The sequence below is a fragment of the Alligator mississippiensis genome, chromosome 2 (genome assembly GCF_030867095.1).
Source record: "Alligator mississippiensis isolate rAllMis1 chromosome 2, rAllMis1, whole genome shotgun sequence".
NCBI lineage: Eukaryota > Metazoa > Chordata > Crocodylia > Alligatoridae > Alligator > Alligator mississippiensis.
The window spans coordinates 97,489,884-97,511,179 of record NC_081825.1 but is presented as its reverse complement, the minus strand read 5'-3'; the positions used below and the strand labels follow the sequence as shown (position 1 = coordinate 97,511,179).

Sequence of the window (21,296 nt, the reverse complement as noted above, 5' to 3'; positions counted from 1 at the left end):
TTCACAAAGTTAGTGAATAGTACCATTTTAGGATTCACCCTACTATTTACAAACATGAGAAATGACATGCCTGCTTTGCCCTATGTTTCCTCTCTCAAAATATGCACAAAAGCTTTCTCTGTGTCCTTCCTTCCCATCCACTCTCTCTCTCTTTTTTTGTTTTTAAAAGTATAGCTCTAATATTCAATTCCACAACTGTAGCCAACTCAAACTACAGGGTCAGATACATACTGAGAGAAGGAGTTATTTTGGGATCCAAGCTGGTTCCTGTAAAACTGGATTTTTCTTTTGTAATTACTCATATTGGGATTTAAGTATAACACTATCCCTTAACACAGGTCATGACAGAAGGATGCAAAATGTCCCTAGATACCAAGGTTTTCTAAATGAAAACAGTGTGGTATACCCACTTCAGTTCTACTTTAGTATAGAAGATCTTTGATTGGCATAGTCCTTTATTGTAATTAAAAGCCATCCAAAAATGCTAACGTATAATACCAACATTAATGTCTGCACTAAACTTCAACTAGAACCTACGCAGCATTAAAATGTGAATGTATCTGAACAAATTAAGTTTATTTATTAAATCAGAGTTGAAGATACAACCCTCATTCTTTACACAAGCCAAATTTCAGGCATTATATTCAACAATAATCATGACAAGAGGAATAGATGTAAAACGTCAAAGTTCAGCACTGAGATTTATCTTGTACATTACTCAGACATCTATTTATGCTATACTACTTTCAATTAAATTGTAGTACTTTATTCCAAATACCTAAAAGACCTTGCTAAGCGTATGGATAAGCATATATTAAAGGCATTTTTAATTGCAAGTTAGCTCCATAAACATGCAAAAACCTAGCTAATGAGGTAAAGAGTACAGCTGATATATAATGCACTCCCACAGCAGCGCTTACTTTTAATTACCTGGTGTTAACTGTAAGCGGAAAGTCTTCAACATTCAATTTATTTAATCACATCTTTTGTTGACAGTAGTATTACTACACTGAAAGTATTCCCTTAATAGCTTTAAAGTATTCATTTTCTAAATAAAAGTTACTTAGAAACTTGATCCAAATTCAGGTGTGGTAACAGGAGTGGAAGAGGTTTTTCTATACTTTTAAACAATTTTAGTTAAAAGAAAAAAAGAGGGGGTGGGAAATCACTGTTGACTTTCTCTTTCAGTCCAATGGATGTCACTGAAGCTAGACTGTGTTACTGATTAAATCAACCTTGCTAATGCCAGGAGCAGGCAGCCCCCATACTTGGGGATAGCCTGTGTCACATCATTATAAGGGTGACTGCTAATGTTAACTATATACTAAAAAATAGAAGCAACAGCCACCTGAGCCCCAAGCCACAACACTGAGCTTAAACCATGAATTTCCCTATTACATACATGAGTGTATTAGGAACATGTACTACATATTAGAAAAAAATAATTTATATCAATCTATACACTGTTTGCTAAATTATACATACATTCCTATTAAGCTTTGTATTACAGGATATAAGAAAAGCAATACCTCCCCTCCATCACTGAAATGCAACACCTTGGTAGCATTATTGCTCTTCTGTACTGCAAGTTGAAAAACAGGAAGGTGGTGGAAGACCAATATAAAATTTACAGGGTTTTAGGGATATGGGTATACTCTTAGTATTTCAATGCGCCTCCAGCATCTGAGACCCCAACAGCTAAGTTTTATATACATTTCCTTGTGGGATTTAAGTAGTTTTATTGTCAAGTTTTTCAATAAAATATTAAACTAAGAAAGCTCCCCAAGTGCCTTGAGGTCTAAAGACATTTTATAAATGCAGATGCATTCACATGGGCTGTATCAAATATTATTGTAAAACCTGGAAACAGCAGTTTTCTTACCCCAAAAGATTTACAGTAGCACTCTATCTAGTTGCTACTAACAAAAACAATTTGTTTTACAACAAAATTGGATAGGATCCAGTATAATTCAAAACAATACATGAGTTATAGTTGGTGACACATTCTGGATCTGTTAGGACTTTGAACAACATAGTTATTATGATGCACTGAAAATAGTCTCTTTTTATAGTCGTTTTATTTTGCCTCCATTGCCAATGCAATTAGTTTGACACTGGAAGAGATTCAATTAGCTTAAGAACAAAATATCTCCCGTATTCTCTCTCTTTTTAAATTAATTTATTTTGGATTAAACTGTTAAACTGTCTAAAGTCAGTCAGAATTCACAGGAAACAAATGAGTAGGTCTTGCACCCTCTAAATGCCTGTGAAAACTACAACTAACTGCAAAGCTGCTTCCACTAAAGGGTCTCCAAGGAATTATGAAGCATCTGTCTTCTCAAGGTCTGCAGGGGGATTCTTACAGTAGAGTACATCAGTGTCTGATAACATTCCATTCATTTCAGATCTTATAATCTTCCTCTTTTTTGGACCGAGAACATACAAAGTAAGTTTTGATTTAGAAGGAATTTTAGAAAAATGTTATATACTATTCTTAACTAGTAATTTATAAGGAAAGTACTTCCATAGCAAGTATTGATCCCAAAAACTGATGTTACTCATTGCCAAAAGCTCTGATAAACAGCTAAGGTAGACCAACAGTAATATATAACCTTCTGCAATATCAAATCCACCTATACTTGAAACCTCTAAAAGCAGGGGGTGGGAAGAAGAGGTAACAGTATCTCTTATACCACATATTCCCACATAATCCTTCACTTTGCCCCTCTGCAGCTGACAACTGACACTAGGAAAAAATAGTCCTGACTCTTGAAAGTTTAAAGTATAGAAGAACCTGTGATAGAGCTAAAAAAAGATAAGGAATACAAGCCCTGACATGCTAGAAGTTACAGAAATTGCCTCACTTACGGTTGCTCAAAGAAGTTTTTCCTTTCCCTGCCTAAGCCAAGCTTTTCACAATAAAGATCTACTGCCTACACATCTTTTTTTTTCACTTTTTATTGAAAAGCCAAATAAATAAAATGTTTTAGACACACAAAAGTAAAATGCCACCAGGATGCCACAAAGCACAAGACCATAGTAGTTTCAGGGCTTCAGAACCTGTTCTCTTCTATGAGCTGGGTTGCATCATGGGAAGGACTGTGATGGACCCAAAAGTTTTATGTAAGACATCTCTGAACTCACTCTGCTCTCAGCCAATCAGAATCACCATGAGCTCCTGTGTCAAAAGTCAAAATTAAATCTCAAAAAGAATTAAGTGAAATATTAAAATACATAACATCTGCCTTTCATAACTAAGCTTTATCCCACCCCCAATATTTTTAAAAAGTGTTTAAATTACTGCATTCTGTATGTAATCTATTTGTTCTGTACAACTTTTCTTTTTATACACACACAGTTATGTAAAAATACTGGTACAGATACAACTAATATACAAACACACCTGTACTCTGCGAATTTATGTATATATCCACATACACGGGAGAGGGAGATGAAGAGGGAAAAATATGAGCACTTTCTTGGGTGAAATCTTTTACTGGACTAGCTGTACAGTTGGGATACATTTAGACAAGCTTTTGAATGCAAAATAATGCTTTGCATTTTTAAGCTTGTTTAACTTTATTCCAGTTATACAGCTGGTTCAAGAAAAGCTATCACCCAAAAAAATCTTTGCCTTTTGCATAAATCCTGGACCATCACAGCTATAACATCACTCCAACACTATTATACACATACACACATTTTAAGCAATGCAATCAAACAATAATATAGCTCCAGAATTTATTTTAAGGAGTTCAAAAGAATGATTCCAAAAATATGAAACCAAGGCACATCAATTGAAAGTAGTGTGGTTTACCATATTTACTCAAATATAAAATAAGCTTGCCCTGCTCAGTCAGCATGGGAAATAAAGCCCCTCATCTTATATTCATATACCAGCAAACCCACCCTATTAAATATTTTGGCTATCATTAAACTGCTGGAAGTAGCAGTATGTGTTCAATCATGGAAACCAACTATGAAATTGACCGAATGCAGCTTATGCTGGGCATGCCCATAAAATGCATATGTAGCTGAAGTACACATACACACACACACACACACACACACACACACACACACACACACACTCAGCAGTGCTGGACTGTGAGGTCACCATGGCTTGAAATGTTGTTGACTTTGCTGGGGTCCAACCCAAGGGGCTATATGGTAAGTTATGAGCCCATTGGCTCTGGATTAATATCATGCCCAGTTTGTGCTATATATAAGAAGGCACAAAAGTGGTATATTTAGGGAGTACCTGTGCTGAAATTGGCAGCAGTCAAGGTTGAGGCCTGTGTCAAGCCCACAGCAGTCTCCTGTTCCACAGAGTGGTTTCTGTTATCCTCTCTGTCCTTAGCAATCCTTTACTGTCACATGCAACTCACTTCCACATTATGCTTGGGGAGGGAACAGAGCCTGAGCAGGGTGTGAAAGTATTGAGGACTAGAAGTTGAAGGGAAGAAGTTGAGGGGGCAGAGGGCAAAGGGGTCATCTGACCCTCGCCCCCAGCCACTATTTTCCCCACTCTAGCAGAGGCAGGAAATGAATTTAGGACAGCACCCTCAATAATGAAATTCTATACCTGAAAAATTATAACAAATTTATAAATGTTTCCTCTATAGAATCTAATTATTGGGGGGGGTTGCTTTATATTCAGGGTCATCTTGTATTCAAGTAAACACTGCACTTATTCATGTTGTAGGACATGCAAGGGTACATTTAAATTACAGACCAAATACCTTAGGGGTTCTCTGTTTAAAACTGTTATTTTGGTAAGCTCTAATACAGTTCCTTAGACATTTATATTGATATTTTATCTAAGTATCTAACTAGGAATATCTCTAAATGATTAAGTAAAGAAAAACAATTAGAATTAGTTTAACAGATCAATGATTATTGTAAATGGTCCATGTGTCTTGCATTAAATTGGTAAAATGATTGCTAATATCACATCGATTAAGTTTTTCAAGCCCCTCTCCACCACCTGTGAGGACAACCTGTGCTGATCCAAAGGAAGATCATACACTAATAAGATACTTTTTAAAACAAATCAGTTACTAAACAAAAAATGTTACACATATAAGCTGCCCTGAGCCTTTAAAGGGTAGGGTAGCATACAAATCAAATACATATATACAATAAACAGATAATTTAGAATAAATATCCATAAACACCAATTAATTTGGAGTAGGCCTTTGTTCTACAAGAGTAATGCCTTAAAAACTTATTTGCTATGTCAATTTTACCATCCTTAAAAAGTTAATCACACAGAAGATTACCCATGAACTCATTTTATCCCTGTTACATCTAAAACATTCTACCGTGTAATTTAATTTATATTTTCATCATTTTATTTAAATTATACCACATATTGCTCCTGTTATGGGCAAGTTAATGTAAACTAGCAAAATACCAAAACCAAAACATTTTTAGACATTTTTCTGAATAGTGCTTAACCTCAATACATTTGTAAACATGAAAACATCTTTATCAGGTTGCCTCACTGTGACTTCTTCAGGTGCTTTTGGTTTTAATTAAAAAGAAAATCTTTAATGCACAAAGTAAAAAGTTACAGCACACAAATTGATAAACATGGGTCAGATACAGAGGAAACCAGCAGCCAGCCATAAATATATCTTAGCCAGAAGGTCAGTATGCTATTAGTCCCAATTATACTCAGGCTTAAGACGAGTTCACATGGTAGACAATTATTCACCGCTGAATGAGTACAGATCTGAACAGTGGCTTCCAAAGACAAAAAGCTAACATAGAACTGATCTACTCTGACAAACTCTGCACGGATTCACTTAATGAAATGCTTGCCTCAGTTTTAAGAATGCCAACTTGTATTGATATAAAAATGCAAAATGTTTATGGCTACATTTTCCCTTGCTTGCTGAGTATACTGACACATCTGCCATTAACACTAAAATATATTTTAAGTTACACCATTTGTTTGGGCTCGACTCAAATAGTTAGAAGACCAAGGGCCAGACCAAACTAATGATCTCATAGTCATTTTAAAAAGAAATAAATAGATAGATACAGAAATTGTAACTCCTACTGGCACATGGGAACTTACTACAATTTAATTCCTAACATCTTACTTTTAACACTACCCTGGGGCACCAAAAATATAGGGCTCTTATGACGAGTTAGAGGGCAATGAAGGCAATCACAAGCAAACTTTGCCTGTGTTCTGCCCACTAGGCCTGTGAGAAGTGGCTGGTATTTGCTTCAGATTCAGCTGACAGGGATTCTATTCAGTGATTTGAACCACTATCCCAAATCGATTCAGCCAAATCTGATTCAGACATTCGGCTGCCGAATCACACAGGCCCCCCATCCCCTGCCTGCTCTCCAGCTCCTGCCAGGTAGGGGTGCAATCCCCACTGCGCCCCACTGCCTCATGCTGCATGCGGGAGCTCTGCCATGAACCCCGAGAAGCCCTGACAGCCGCTGCAGCACCCAGTGAGTATGGGGCTTTTTTTTTTTTTTTTTAAGAAAGAGCTGAGACACTGGGGCCAGGTGAGGGTCAGGGCTGGGAGAGCAGGAGGGGGGCAGGGGTCCCCCCATGGTCCCCTTCTCCCCTCTTCCACCTCCCCCGCCCCGCCTCCTACTTAACAGCACGGAGCCCAGGTCCAGCTCCCTGCAGCAGCAAGCGGGGACTGCCTGAGTTGCCAAATCTTTTCTGAATTGATTCAGAGGCTTCAAATCAATTCAGACCTTTTTATTGGTTTGCTGATTCAATTCAGATTCAGTCACAGAATCAGGCTGAATCTCCTCTAAACTGAATCTCCACCCAAAGCTTTGTACAGCCCTACTGTCTACCTCTTAAAAGAGAAGTGGCACCCTAGTCCACCAATGTCAGATTACAGGCTCTGCTGTCCACTGCTGAATATATTTTGGCTCCTACGTCTTTTTGCACTCAGGGCAGAAGGGGAAACAAGACCATCTCTTAAAGTTTAAGTAGAAATGGTGAAGAGAGTATGGACCCTATTCCATCATCATTTTATGGGGAGTTCAAAAAATTTACCAGAGGAAAAAAAAAAAACCTACAATGGCATAAGCCCTAGCGTTTTTGAGGAATTCAAGTGTTCCACTGGTAAAATAATTAAATCTGTGAACTTGGGATCATGAAATTAGGCTTCTGAATGTAAACCCAATCTGCTCAACAGTTTTCTCTTAATAATCTGCAAACACAAAATACCAGTACTTCTACTTTCGGCAGAGGCGGACCAAAAAATAACCAGTTTGGCCAGTTTGACTGCTAATAAATGGAATTCTACAGGTCACAGTTAAACCACCAAAAACCTCATCAGTTACTTTCTGCGACTCAAAACAAACAGGTAGGAATTATTTTTAAGAGAGAAAGAAGATATTCATTACGAGAAGCTGAAGAAGGAAAGGTACTAGAGCCCCACTCTCCACTCCAGTGTTCATCATAATAGGACCTCAGCTTTGTTCAGAGCATCCAGGGGGCCCTAGAGATCTGGAGAGAAGTCTCCTTTGGGTATGCAGAGCCTGAACTGAACTGGAGAGGTCACAAAAAATAAACTCCCATTCAGGAATCAGTGACCACAAGGTGGTGAAAAATCTATGCACTCCTCTATCCCAAGAGTTAGGTCACAAAAGGGAAGAGCTTCTCATAGTTTCTGGACCTTTCTGAAGAAGCTCTCTTGTCCTCCTCTTCTGTTCTTACCTGCAACCAAGAGCTCTATCTGAGAGAGTGCGTGCATGGTTATTCTCTCAAACTTTAGTAGATGAAACTTACATTTATTTATTCTGTAGAAAATATGACTTATGGATTTAATTCAATTTTATCTGAAACATATTGTTCAACAACTGTAAAGGGGCATACATGCCACAGTACAAAGAATCCAGAGAGACTGAGCCAAACTAAGCAGCTTGCATGTAACATTCCAAAAAGTGAACAAGCTTATTAAAAATGTTTCATAAGTTACAGCTAAGCCTCAGATTCAAGCACCACACAGCAAAAATAGTTTAATAGCATGTTTCACTTATACCCTAGATATCAGCTTTCTTTAATGACACAATTACTGAATGTGTCCACAAAGAGCACTTTAAGTCCAAAGAAGCTAAGATTTTATTTTATATTACATATGAGATGTCATGCTATAGATTTTCTCTTTGTCTAAATAGAAGAAAAGCTTCATCATCATTTTTAGCTGAAATTATTTCCTCTCCTCCCTCAAACTAGTATTATTTTATTCATAAACATTAATAATATTTTCTTGTATAAAAAAGGGAGTTTCAGGACATCCTAAAATTGGACTGGGTTAATTCTCTGTCTCCATGGACTTCGTGAAAAAGCCAGCCCAGGCCTTGAACTATATCAAGATAAACCCCTGGCACCCACTAATCACCAGATTGGATCTTCACATAAGATAAGAGGAAGATTTTTGGCATGGGAATGAGCGCGCACACCTTGTTGTTTGCAAAGGCCTGCAACCTGGCAGCCTTTCAGCAAGGTTTCACTCACATAGCTGTTACTGTATACTCTCCAGCTATGGCTGGGAAGTTGATAATCCTTAAGATATGAGGAGAGTTTTGATTTCTGACACAGCATTCCTGAGATAAATACAGGATCAGAGATGCTTTGAAATTCCCAGAGATATTCCATTGGTAAACTGCTACATGGGAACAACTTTTAACAAGGTGTCTTAAAAAAATGAAAAAAAATGTACTCACTGAGCTTTGTGTTCACCACCAGACAATACACTAAATGCAAACCAGACACTGTAAGTTACAGAGAGCATCCTGATGTCTGCTCTTCCAAAGTTTCCCACTGTACTGTTACTATTTTCATGTGCCCCCAGAGATAAAAGCAATTATTTCTAACTCTACTAGTTTCCCTCCAACAAAATAACATTGCCCCACCAGTATACTGATGTGAATTAAGAAAAACTTATCAGTTTAAGATTAAATACAGAAAGAATCACCTCTAAGTGTTCGTAAAATTATTTTCTCCTTCTATATTATTTAAATACAAAAATTTCTCACTTATAGCTACTTTCTCTGATGCTGGATTTAATATTTTATACCAAATTTAAAAATCTTGATTTATGAGCTAGTTAGCTGTGTATTCTATTATAGATTAATAGATTTACCATAAATGGGGGATTCTGGTAGTGACATGCACATCATAATTGATTTGAGGTAAAATATGCATCCATTAAACACATCTTTGTCTACCTGATATGCTCACGAAAGTAAGGAAATTAAAAAATTCCATAGGTACAAGCAAACTGACAAAAGTGAGGAAATGAGAAGTTAAGGCACCAAGCTGTACTTGCTCTCTGCTCTACCACCACCAAGTACGCAACTGACCATCACTATAGCAGAGACCAGGCACTGCGCAAAGGTAACTTGTCATTTTTTTCATTCTTCTGCTCACAGTACTTTGCCAGACACTTAGAGCAGCACTTACCACTGAGGATTGAGGATTTTTGGTGCATGAAAACCTCTGCCTCTACTGGCTACGCCCTGGTGGTGGTGTTACTACTAACTCCTACTACTATTATTGTTATTATTCACCAACTTTTCTTTTGTGGCAATAATTAGACATTGTTGGGTCTGATCACCAAGATGTATAACTTGGTGGCATATAAAGCAATTTGTTATAAAAACGGCATTATAAGGAGTAAAAATTGAATTAACGGTTCTTGAAACCAATTTACAAAATGCTAAAATAAATGGCACACCAAAGACCCAATTAGAATCACAGGCCAAATAATCATTCAGGCAAAATACTAAAATATGGTTCCTGCCCTGAAAAACAGTGGTTCTCAATCTTATCTCTCTCTCTCACAGCATCGCTCAGAAAATGCCAGCTCCCAGTTTTCATTTTTTTTTATTACAGAAAAAAAAGAAAAATGTTTCTATTGCAAAGAACTCAGAAAGACCACCACGTCTCAAAGTACTTTTGACACTATGGATTCCTATTTGAAATATTTGTATCACTCCAGGACACCCTTGAAAGCATCTCAAGGCTCACCAGGCTGCCATAGCACTCTGGTTTACAATCACTAGTTTACAAATGGAGATTTAAAAAAATTCAGACTACACACGGGGGGAAATGATGAAATAATGTAACCATTAAGCTAGTGAACATCTCACTACAAATACATTCCACCAGTGACCCAGAAACTGCACTTGAATTTCAAGTAGCCATTTCATAGAGTCATAGAAAATTATGGTTGGAAGGGACCTCTGGAGGTCATCTAGTCCAACCCCCTCTGCTCAAAGCTGGACCATGCCCAAGCAGATCATCCCAGCCAAAGGTTTGTATAGCTAGGGCTTAAAAACCTCCAAGGATGGAAATTCCAGTCTCTCTGGGTAACCTGTTCCAGTGTTTTACTACCCTCCTAGTGAGAAAATTCTTCCTAATATCTAACCTAAACTTCCCTTGCTGCAGCTTGAGACCATTGCTCCTTGTTCTGTCATCTGTTTGTCTGCATTCTTTCTGTAGTGGGGGCCCAAAACTGAACACAGTACTCCAGATGTAGCCTCACTAGTGCAGAATAGAGGGGAATAATCATTTCCCTTGACCTGCTGGCAATTCTCCTACCAATGCAGCCCAGTATACCATTAGCCTTCTTTGCAACAAGGGCATGCTGTTGACTCATATTCAGCTTACTGTCCACTGTAACCCCCAGGTCCTTTTCTGCAGACCTGCTGCTAAGCAGTTGGCCCCCAGCCTATACTGATGCTTGGGATTGTTCCATCTCAAGTGCAGGACTTAGCAGCTGTCCTTGTTGAACCTCAGGAGATTTCTTTTGGCCCAATCCTCCAATTTGTCTAGGTCACACTGAATCCTAGCCCTACCCTCCAGCATATCTACTACTCTTCCCAGCTTGGTGTCACCTGCAAATTTGCTGAGGGTGCACTCTATGCCATCTTCCAGGTCGTTGATGAATGCATTGAGCAAAACCAGCCCCAGGACAGACCCCTGGGGCACTCCACTTGATTCCAGCTGCCAACTAGACTTCGAACCATTGATTATTACCTTCTGAGCCCAGTGCTCCAGCCAGTTTTCTATCCACCTTACAGTCCATTCATTCAGCCCATACTTCCTTAGCTTGCCTGTGAGAATGTTGTGGGAGACTGTACCAAAAGCCTTGCTAAAATTAAGGTACACCACATTCACTGGTCTCCATATCCTAAGAGCCAGCCACCTCATCACAAAAAGCATCCAGGTTGGTCAGGCATCACTTCCCCTTAGTAAATCCATGCTGACTGATCTGAATCACCTTCTTCTCCAAGTGCTTAGAAATGGATTCCTTAAAGATCTGCTCTATGAGGTGAGGCTGACTGGTCTGTAGTTCCCTGGATCCTCCTTTTCCCTTTTTTAAATATGGGCACTATGTTTGCCCTTTTCCAATTATCTGGGACCTCTCCTGATCACCATGAGTTTTCAAAGATGATGGCCAGTGGCTCTGCAATTACATCAGCCAACTCCTTCAGCACCCTCGGGTGCATCCCATCTGGCCCCATGGACTTGTACATGTCCAGTTTTTCTAAATAGTCCCTAACCTGTTCTTTTGCCACTGTTGGCTGCTCACCTCCTCCCCAAACTGTGCTGCCAGGTGCAGTAATCTGGGAGCTGACCTTGCCTGTGGAGACAGAGCCAAAAAAGGCATTGAGCGCTTCCGCCTTTTCTGGATCCTCTGTCACAAGGTTGCCTTCCCAATTCAGTAAGGGACCCACACTTTCCCTGATCTTCCTCTTGCTACCAGCATAGTTATAGAAACTCTTCTTGTTGCCCTGCACAACCCTTGCTAGTTATAACTGCAACTGCGCTTTGGCCTTCCAGACTTCATCCCTGCATGCCCAAGCAATGGGCTTATACACCTCCCTAATTATTTGTCCAAGTTTCTGCTTCTTATAAGCTTCCTTTTTGAGATTTAGTTTACTGACGAGTTCCCTGCTAAGCCAAGTTGGTCTTCTGCCATACTTGCTAGTCTTCCTGTGCATTGGGATGGTTTGTTTCTGCACTCTCAGTAAGACTTCTTTGAAGTACAGTCAGCTCCCCTGGACTCTTCTCCCCCTCAGACTGGCTTCACAGGGAATCCTGCCCAATGCCCATGAGTTCCCTGAGTGAGTCTAAGTCTGCTTTTCTGAAGTCTAGGGTCCTTACTCAGCTGCTCTCCTTTCCTCGGGATCCTGAACTCAATCATCTTGTGGGCACCCTGCCCAAGTTGCTATTTTCATACATACTAGTCGTTCCAGCCTTAAATACTGCTTCTCTTAATCAGAGGTATTTGAACTGTGAAAAACATTACTATACCTCTAATAAAAAGTAAATTATTTTACTATACTTTCAGTTTATACAAGTGAGCATTCTTCAAATCATTAGAGAAAAGCCTCATCCAAATATATTACTCCTATGCCAAGGAAGGATGAACTCCCACAAGCTTCTAGTGTTTTCAAGCAAGAATTAGCTTTACAAATTTTCTAACATGACAAATCCTAACTAAGCCAAGAAGTCTGTTTTTTAATATTAATTTTAGTTGCAAGTTATATTTGTTAATGTTATACTCTTTTATCCACCATCCAGAAGTTGGTCTTGGCCTTTTATACCAACATATTTTACATTCAGACTTCTTCTACCTAGTTGTTTCTGGTTTTGCACTAATGCACAATTGTGCACAATCTCATCCAGTGTTATTACTGAAAAGTTCAGCTATTCCATGTGATGACCGTCTCCCCTCCTGCAATTAAAAATTATTTTAATTTGTCTGATACTTTTGACATATGTTGCCTATTATGCTTATTACTTTCCTTCACTATAAATTAATAAGACACGTAAAAATATTACATGAATGTCTTGCAGAGCATAGTAAGGTATCCTCAGGTCGCATACTTCATTTTCCTGTAACATCAACACACCTTTCAACTGATGTCAACACCTTTCAACTGATATTTGTGAATTATTTGAATATGCTCATATTATTAAATTACATCATATTGGTAATTCATCCGCTATTTAAGCACAAATGTCAGGTTACTATGGGACAGAGCTTTTTAGTACCTTACCTTACATATTGAACTACACCAAGTAAAGAAATTACATTACCTATCAAAGGAATGGAACTGCACAGGCTGCTCAGCTGCTGGATCACCAAGAGCTCCAAGGAAGGTTGGTGGTAGAAGAGAAGCATCCACTGCAGCCCCATCTGCTGGGGTGCTAACCAAGCTTCTAAGGATGTCCTTTACATTGACATTTTTGGCAGCCGCTACAGAAGATGCAGGTTTATTATCCAACTCATTTCCTGCCTCACTTTGATTTTCCTGAGATTTATTGACTTCTAAAGAAAGTGTGCATAGAGCTTCACTGATGGCGTCGGGGCCTGCGCTGACACACTGAGGTACTGCTTCAGCTACGACATCTGAATTGTTTGCTTGACCTGAAGTCGACTCCTCTCCAAGGCCAGAGTCTCTTCTTCGTACAGAGGATGTACTTTCAGAATCTTCAGCAGAAACTGGAGTTGAACCACCAAGAGTAGCAGAGGGGTTTTCTACATCTGGTTACCCACAAACAGAAAGAAAAAGTATTTCAATGTCACTATTAAAGAACACCACCAGCCATATTTCTTCTAAAATACACAATCAATCATCAATAAATACATACCTAGAAATATTTTACATTAATATAAAAAACAGTATTTGGCAGGAAACTAGAAGAATAGACTTAAGGATAGGCTTACGTTTTACATTGAATTCTCTCCCCCCTACAAGAAAGACAGATACTTGTATTTTATTCTCTGCCCCAAATTTCTACAAAATTAAAACTCGAAGACAATAGAAATAAATTGGGGTAAAACTCAATATTCAAAAGATGGAAATCAAATCAATTGATCATGAAAGGAGAGAGGACAAAATGACATGTAAACAAAAGTAAATAATGGGCCTACAAATATTTACATAGCTAAAGCCAGCAAGTCCTCCTGCTAAGTAAGTCTTCACTGTTATTTAAGCCATTTAAATTAATCATTCACCAAACAGCATCAGCAAAGCTGGGTTTTTCTCATTACTATCAAGCCACCAGAAGCACATGAATTTCTAAGCAAGTTAGATAATTATGTTATAAAGTTTATATATTTTAAGTGGTAGTGATGCAAATATTTGGGTGCAGACAGAAGTGACAATTTTTACCTGACCTGGCCACAGAAAGCAATTTATAGCTGTGACCAAACAAATTCATGGCTGCAGACAGCTTAAACATGGCCAATTAGGTGAAAATCTGACCCCTTTGAAGGGTCAGATGAAGACATTTCAAAACAGAGCATCTTCTTTAACTTCTGTCTGCATTGCCTTTCAGCCTCAAGTGGGGAAGGGAGTGGAGGAAGTTTGGTCTGGGGTTTTTGTACCCCCTGTGGGAGGGTGGGGCAGGTGTACTGGAGCCCCCACCCAGTCCGGGGGCGAGGGGAGGGGGGGCCCTCAAGTTCACCCACCCCACCCTCCAGCCACTAGAAAAGGAGCGGGCAAAATATGGTCTGCAGGCCAGATCCGGCCCATGAGGCCATTTTATCTGGCCCATGGAGCCCCTAAAAAAATTTTAGAAAATTAAAATGTATCTGCCTTTGGAAGCCCTGGAGGGCTCCTTCAACAGCAGTGCCCACCTGGCCCTGTCCCCCCCAGCCAGAACCCTCAGCAGGGGCTTTTGGCCTGGGACCGTGTCACTGCACCGCACCGGAAACTCAGGTAAGGGGGGAAGTGTGGGGGAAAAGCAGCCCCTCCCTGATCTGTAACTCCCTGCTGCAGCCGCTCGCAGCCTACACACGGGTGTCTGCCCTGGCTCCAGGCTTGCCCAGCAGGGCTGCACGCGACGGCAGCAGCTGCAGCCCCCCCCTGCTTGCCGTGCTGCTTGCAAATGCAGGGGCCATTGCTAGGGGAAACTGGCTGCAGCTGGCTGCATTGCTGGGAAACAGGTTTCCAGCCAGCAGCTAGATTCCCCTCCCCTCTGGAACCAACAGTGAACTTCTCCTTGGTCTGGGGGATCATGGCAACTCAGAACACTTTCTGCAAAACACTCTCAGTTACAGCAGGGAGCTACACTTCTGTCTGCACCCTTTATGTACCATTTTCATCAGAATTCTGTTTGGACCTGTAAGGCAACTTAGATCACAAGTGGCATATGGTATACAATCAGGCACCTGTATCAGTCACTAACCTGTAGCTGTCTCGCTACTTCCATTCTCTGATCCCTTAAAGGACTGGCTTCGATGAGGTTTTTTTCTTTCATTCTGAGGTTCCAATATGTCCCTGTATTTTGATACCATGAGGACTGATATAAAATACACAACAGCCAAGGCCAAGAACTGAGCCTGTTTGCTATCCTCCTGTGAAAAACAATGTTTATATCTTTGATTACTATTCAAGTAGAGAACTATTTCTCTTCCATGTGGCATCATAGGTGGAGAGAAAATATTATTTGGGGGGGCTGAGTAAACCCTAAATTTAAAAGATACTTCTACTGTGCTGCTACACAGAAACTGCCGAGCAGATGTGTGTGTGGGAGGAAAAAGGCATTGGAGGGGGCAGATCGAGGACCCCGCAGTGAGGGAGGGAGCGGGGCAGAGTCAGGGGCTGGGGTGAACGGGACCCTGCGACAGGTCTTGGGACAATCAGGGCTGCAGGTGGCTCATGCAGGGGTGCAGGGGGGGGGGTCCCACTGCTGTGTGCACCCCAGGGGAGGCATGGGAGGCACATGCCCCCCAGCCTTGTGCGTGAGGCAGCCTCCCGCTGTGGACTGGGCCCTGCACCCCGCTGCCATTGCCCCAGGAGCTGCATGCTGACGGCACCGTGTCCCCTGCCTGCCCAGCAGTGGGAGGCACGTGGCATCATGCGGCTGCCAGGACAACAGCAGTGGGCAACCACCTCTGTCCTGTGCACAAAGCCAGGAGGCACAGGCCTCCCCCAGGGTGCAGGCAGCAGCACCGGCCCCCCCACGCCCCGGATGAGCCACCCGTGGCTCCGGCCATCCCAAGACCCACCCCAAGGTCCCATTTACCCCATCTCCTGCCCTACTCCCTCCCTCCCTCACTGTAGGGGCCTTGATCTGCCCTCCCCCCACACCACTTCCCCCACACACACTTACCTGCTAGGCACTGCTCCACATGCCACCAGGCTACGTTCCTGGCTGCCTGCAGGCTGCGGTTGTGTGTCTGTCTGTGCATGCCCCATGCCTACCCCCGGCTGCAGCCACCTGCAGCCCAGGCCCAGAGCCTGTGCTGCCATTGCTGCCCTGAGAAGGTCCTGAGAGGAGTTTACTTAAGTTAAGAAATTGAGTTAGTTCTATTCAATCATGGCAGCATTAGAGTGATGTTGTAGCCATGATGGTCCTGGAATTAAGTAAGGCAAGGTTTCTTTATTGGACTAACTGTATAGCTGGGTAAAATTAGACAAGGTTTTAAATGCGGAAGAATGTTTTGCATTGAAAGTTTGTCTAAATGTTACCCAACCACACATGTGGTCCAAGAAAAGATGTCACCCCAAAAAATCCTAACCTCTGTTCTATTCTACCAATGACTGCTACCCAGGTGCAAGCCGAAGACATTACTGCATTTTTTAATAGAGTAGGGAATTTTCTTGCTTTCCCTTGTTGCAGAACAAGTTCTAGCACACAAAATGGTGCTTACCAACATCTCAGACACATTATAGCCAACATATTTGTCTTCATAATTTCTGCACAAGCAAGATAATTTAAAACAATATTTTCTTTGGAAATATTTATATAAGGGGGAAATGTAATAAATTAGAGATTATGCATAAGGGTGTGCATGCACAAAAACTGGAAGACATACAAATTAAATTCTTATTCAACTAGCTATATAGCTATTCACTGAAAAGAATGTGAGTTTGTGGAAACACATTTACCTCTCTCCAACATTTTAAGTATATATAGGCATATAAATGCATACATTTATACTATACATATGTATGTATCCTAGAAAGAATTTTGAGATTTGTGCTCCTGGACCAGGGACAGACATCATGCATAAACCTGTTTAAGTGATCAGAAACTGGTTTAAACCTGTAACAGAACAGACATTCAGAGCACATAAACCAGTTACAAAATGGCCGAAACTGGTTTGAGATAAACCTGGTTGAATGTAGTATCAGACTTAAATGATTTGGGTCAAACCAGTTTATGCAATGTCTGTCCCAGGCCCCTTACTGGTTTAAGATAAGCCAGACACCCCCAGCATCCCAGCATGCTCTCTGGGCTGGGCAGAGCTCTCTGTTGCATAACAGAGTTCGCCCCCTCCCCTCTGCTCTCAAGCCAGAGCAGGGACCAGCCCTAGCACAGACACCAGCGGGCATGGCTGTGTTAAGGCAAAGTGGGCAGGGAGAGAGATTAATTCTTCCCTTCTTCCCCCACCACAACCAGGGTCTGCCTGTCTGCCAGGGAACAAAGGAGAGAGGGCTACAGCAGTGGCCCCTGAAGCTGGGAGACCCTGGCTTCAGGGAAGGGATGGAGGGAGGAATCAACCCTTCTCCCTGTTCCCTTCACCTTAACAGGGCTATGCTGGGTTGGTTGTCCCCCAGGGTGGGGAGGGGGGCTCTGTTCCATGCTAGGAGGGACTCTTCCCCCTCCTCCTCCTCCAAGGGTGAGGAGGGGGACTCTGAGGCACAGGATAGGGACTCTTCCTCCTCCCCCCCATCACTGCCCTGGGGCTGGGAAGGGGGAGGGGCTCCATGTGATGCTGCCTGGCTCCAGAGCGGGTACGGGAGGGGCAGGCTCTGTTCCATGCTGGGGGGAACTCTTCCCCCTCCTCCTCCTCCTCCCAAGGGGCAGCCGGAGTGCAGAGCTTAGCTTGGCAGGGGGTGGGGAGGTGTAGGGAGCCTCACAAACTCCCCCCATGGCATGCAGCCCCCGCTGCCTGCCAGCAGCAGCAGGTAGGGAGGTCAGGATGCTCATGCCTGGCGCAGGTGCGGTTCCAGCCAGAGCTGCACAGAGGGGGGAATGGAACTTGTCTTATCCCCCTCGGACTGGGCAGCATCCCATAGAGCCCCCCTCCTCTACCCACAGTGATGGGGGAGAAGCAGGGGGAAGATTCCCCGTCTGGGGCCAAGCAGCCTCACAGAGCCCCCCTCCCCACCCCATTGCATGGGGGGAGGAGGAGGGAAAAGAGCCCCTCCAGCAATGAACAGAGCTCCCCTATTGGCCCCGCAGAGGTGGGGAAGAGGGAGAAAGGGAAACAGCTCCCCTCTGGAGCTGGGCAGCCCTGTTTGCTGGGAATCCCAGCTGTCAGGGAGACGCTGCCAGGGCCTGGCCACAGCCCTTCTCCTCAGCTCAGTTTCCATGTGGAAGGAAGGGCTGCTCTAGCACCACCAGGCTTCTGGCTTGAGCTACTGCAGGCATGTGCCAAACATCTATCCACTTGCAAACTGGTTCGCTCTCTGCAGATTAGACTAACCTACAAAGATTGAATCAATTCAGGCTCAGACTTTATGAACATCTGTCTCTATCCATAGACATCTTAACATTTTAAACAACCCAAGAGACAAAAGGTACTGTTATATACATCTCTCAGTCATGGACCCCTAGTTCTTGTGCTTCAATCCTCCAAGTATTCCAACTCATTTACAGTATTCATTTTATTTTCACATTATAGGAAGGAGCATCACACACAGCCCTGGTTCAGCAACCAGAGCAATGCAAACACTTGGAAACAAAAAGCATGGCTTTTCATAACTTACTATATCTCGGAATACTACTGCTCGAAGTCGGTTAATATCCATATCCTGCAGAAGCCTATCAAGGTCTCGTATTGGAGAAATTCCACCTGTCACAATGTCGACTGGACTCTATTTGGAAGAAACCAATTAGGTTAGATGTTTTAAGTACTATTCCAAGAAGCACTAACAGGCCATTACTTTCACTGCTTTCATAGTTTTCATGGTGGGAGTGAAGGGTAAAGGAGGTAGAAGGAGGAAGGAAGATGTTAGCATAAGAAACACAGAGTGCTCTCCATTGTACATTTTAAGAATGGTAACAAAAATGCTTATACAATACAGATGTCTTATGTGAAGACAGAACATAAGTATTTTCTCTCCCAAGTTACCTGAAAACAGGTTCTGACTTCTGTCACTGAAGATCAAAATATCTATGTATTTAAATATTACCTTTACAATTGGATAACTACTTTAGGTGTTATATATTTCTGATGAAGTTCTATTTAATTTTACATTTATTTTTTTAACATGTTCATAGTAAAAATATAAATAAAGGCATTTAACTTTGGTGCAATAAATACAGTAGTCACATTTACCCTTAATTAATTTATTTATTTATATTTAATGTTGGCATCTACTTGCCTTTGCTGAAGATTTTCCTGCTCCTGTCAGGCTCTGAATTGTCTTGTGACTCTTTAAAGTTTCTGTATTAGGTTTCATTTGGGTATGCTGCTGACACTCCAAACAATTTCTTACCGCCACTGCACACACTTTGAAGAAAAAGGTATGTTGTGGGTTATAACAGGAAGTAATAATTTTATGTTATCTGTACTTCTCATGTTGATAAGCATCGTGTTTACATTTATGTTAAAATACATTCAGGTGAAAAAGGCAATAAGAGAAATGGATTCTCTCTCTCTTTCACAATGAACTTTAATTTACTGCAAAACAATGGTCAAATGATATTTTAATTATATTGCCATTGAATACATTTATTAAAACTTCATACTTCATACATAAATGAGTATTGATCATATCCTCCTGAATATCCAGGAGGATATGATCAATACTCATATACATATGTTTAGCACTGCTGTGTCTTCTAGTTCTGACACTCACTAAAATGTTTTCATAAGTACAACTGAATATGAAAAATCAGCGAAATTTCCTCATTACACATTAACAGTGTAGAGAAATAAAAATGCACCTAATACTTAATTGTTTGTAAAGGAAGGAAAGTAGCTACATTTAGAGTTATGTTTCATGCATCAATTCTATTAATAGGACATTGAACATAGTCTTCCCATTTGCTACTTTAAGTACATCATCTGTCAGTTTTTGCAGGGTACAGACATAAGTAATAATTGTATCAGTATCAAAGGATATCCATACAAGCTATTCTGATGTAACTGTGACTTTTTCATGATTCTGCAACAATATAAATATAACACAACTGCTTCAACTTCAAATCCAAGGTCAAATTTAAGGTGATTTAGCTCCCCTGTATTGTTACAGGCTTATGGAAATGTAACAGTAAGATAGTAACAATTGATATGCATCCCCAAGAAGCAACTCCTCCCTTTTAAAGCACCTAACATTTTGTCCATACCCTCAGATCCTTTTTGAACATTTACAACACAGTTGGTTTTCTCTCAGTACAAGTCTATGCAGACACTACATAATGATCAAAAGCATTAGGAGCTAACAGAAGATTATGAAATGATTTGAAACATGTCCATTTAAATTTTGCATTTCTTAGTTATCTAAATTTTTGCCATCTCCTGTCCCAGTAACCCCAAGTTTACCTCTTCCATGATTTATCAGAAGATTATTATTCTTTGTTACATATCCTATAAACTAAAAATACCAGGTGTCCAAAAAAGGGGTAATCTCTATTTAAGGTATGCATCAATAGGCTAAAATTGTCATAGATAAAATGAAAACGTGCATGGCCTATGGATTTCAGCATACAATTATCTTATCTGTACTTAGTTATAGACAGCTATTTTGCTTCAATAAGTTGTCAGAATAAAGAAGTTTTAAGCATTATTTAATTAGAAGGGAATATTCTCTGATGGGCCAAACTGGAAGGAACTAAATACAGCATGCACATGAAAAGAATCAGTGAAAGATTAAAAGCGATAGAACTAATAAATTAAGGTATCTTTGACTAAATGAAATAATTTTTAGATATTTTCCTATTTCACTTAAATATACAAGAACAAAGTTAGCCAGTAGCTAATATTATTTTAAAGCAGTATACTCTTTCCTTCCTTAAAGCAGTTTTACTTGCTTACCCAGTCGAAGGCACTGTCGCAAAATTCCCCCAGATGACATGTTTTTCTCAGCCTCAATCTCAGTGAAGCCAAGAGAGCTTGCAAAAATTAGCACATCCACAAGGCTGATTAATCTCTGGAGAAACGTTACTGAAGCCTCTACTGAAAGTCCTTGAGTTGGCTCAATATTTTCCAGTTCATGCTACAAAGGGAAAATTTGAAAACAACATATAATTCTAGACAAAATACTAAAATACATGAAGAAAAGTTCGTTAATAGTCCATTATTAGTCATAACTAAAAGCAGTAGTTT

General features: G+C 40.8%; 1 protein-coding gene across 9 annotated transcripts in view; it reads right to left on the bottom strand.

The window, feature by feature from the left end:
* LRBA (LPS responsive beige-like anchor protein) overlaps positions 1–21,296 on the bottom strand; it is a 611,727-nt gene that overhangs the window by 443,386 nt on the left and 147,045 nt on the right. For all 9 annotated transcript variants that reach the window (XM_019481504.2, XM_019481508.2, XM_019481505.2 and 6 more), the window contains exons 26-30: positions 21,006–21,186; positions 19,351–19,478; positions 18,733–18,840; positions 15,200–15,368; positions 13,103–13,550 (exon numbers count right to left, since the gene is read on the bottom strand). In XM_019481504.2, the coding sequence (XP_019337049.1) occupies positions 13,103–13,550; positions 15,200–15,368; positions 18,733–18,840; positions 19,351–19,478; positions 21,006–21,186 (1,034 nt within the window). The remainder of the gene's footprint in view (positions 1–13,102; positions 13,551–15,199; positions 15,369–18,732; positions 18,841–19,350; positions 19,479–21,005; positions 21,187–21,296) is intronic.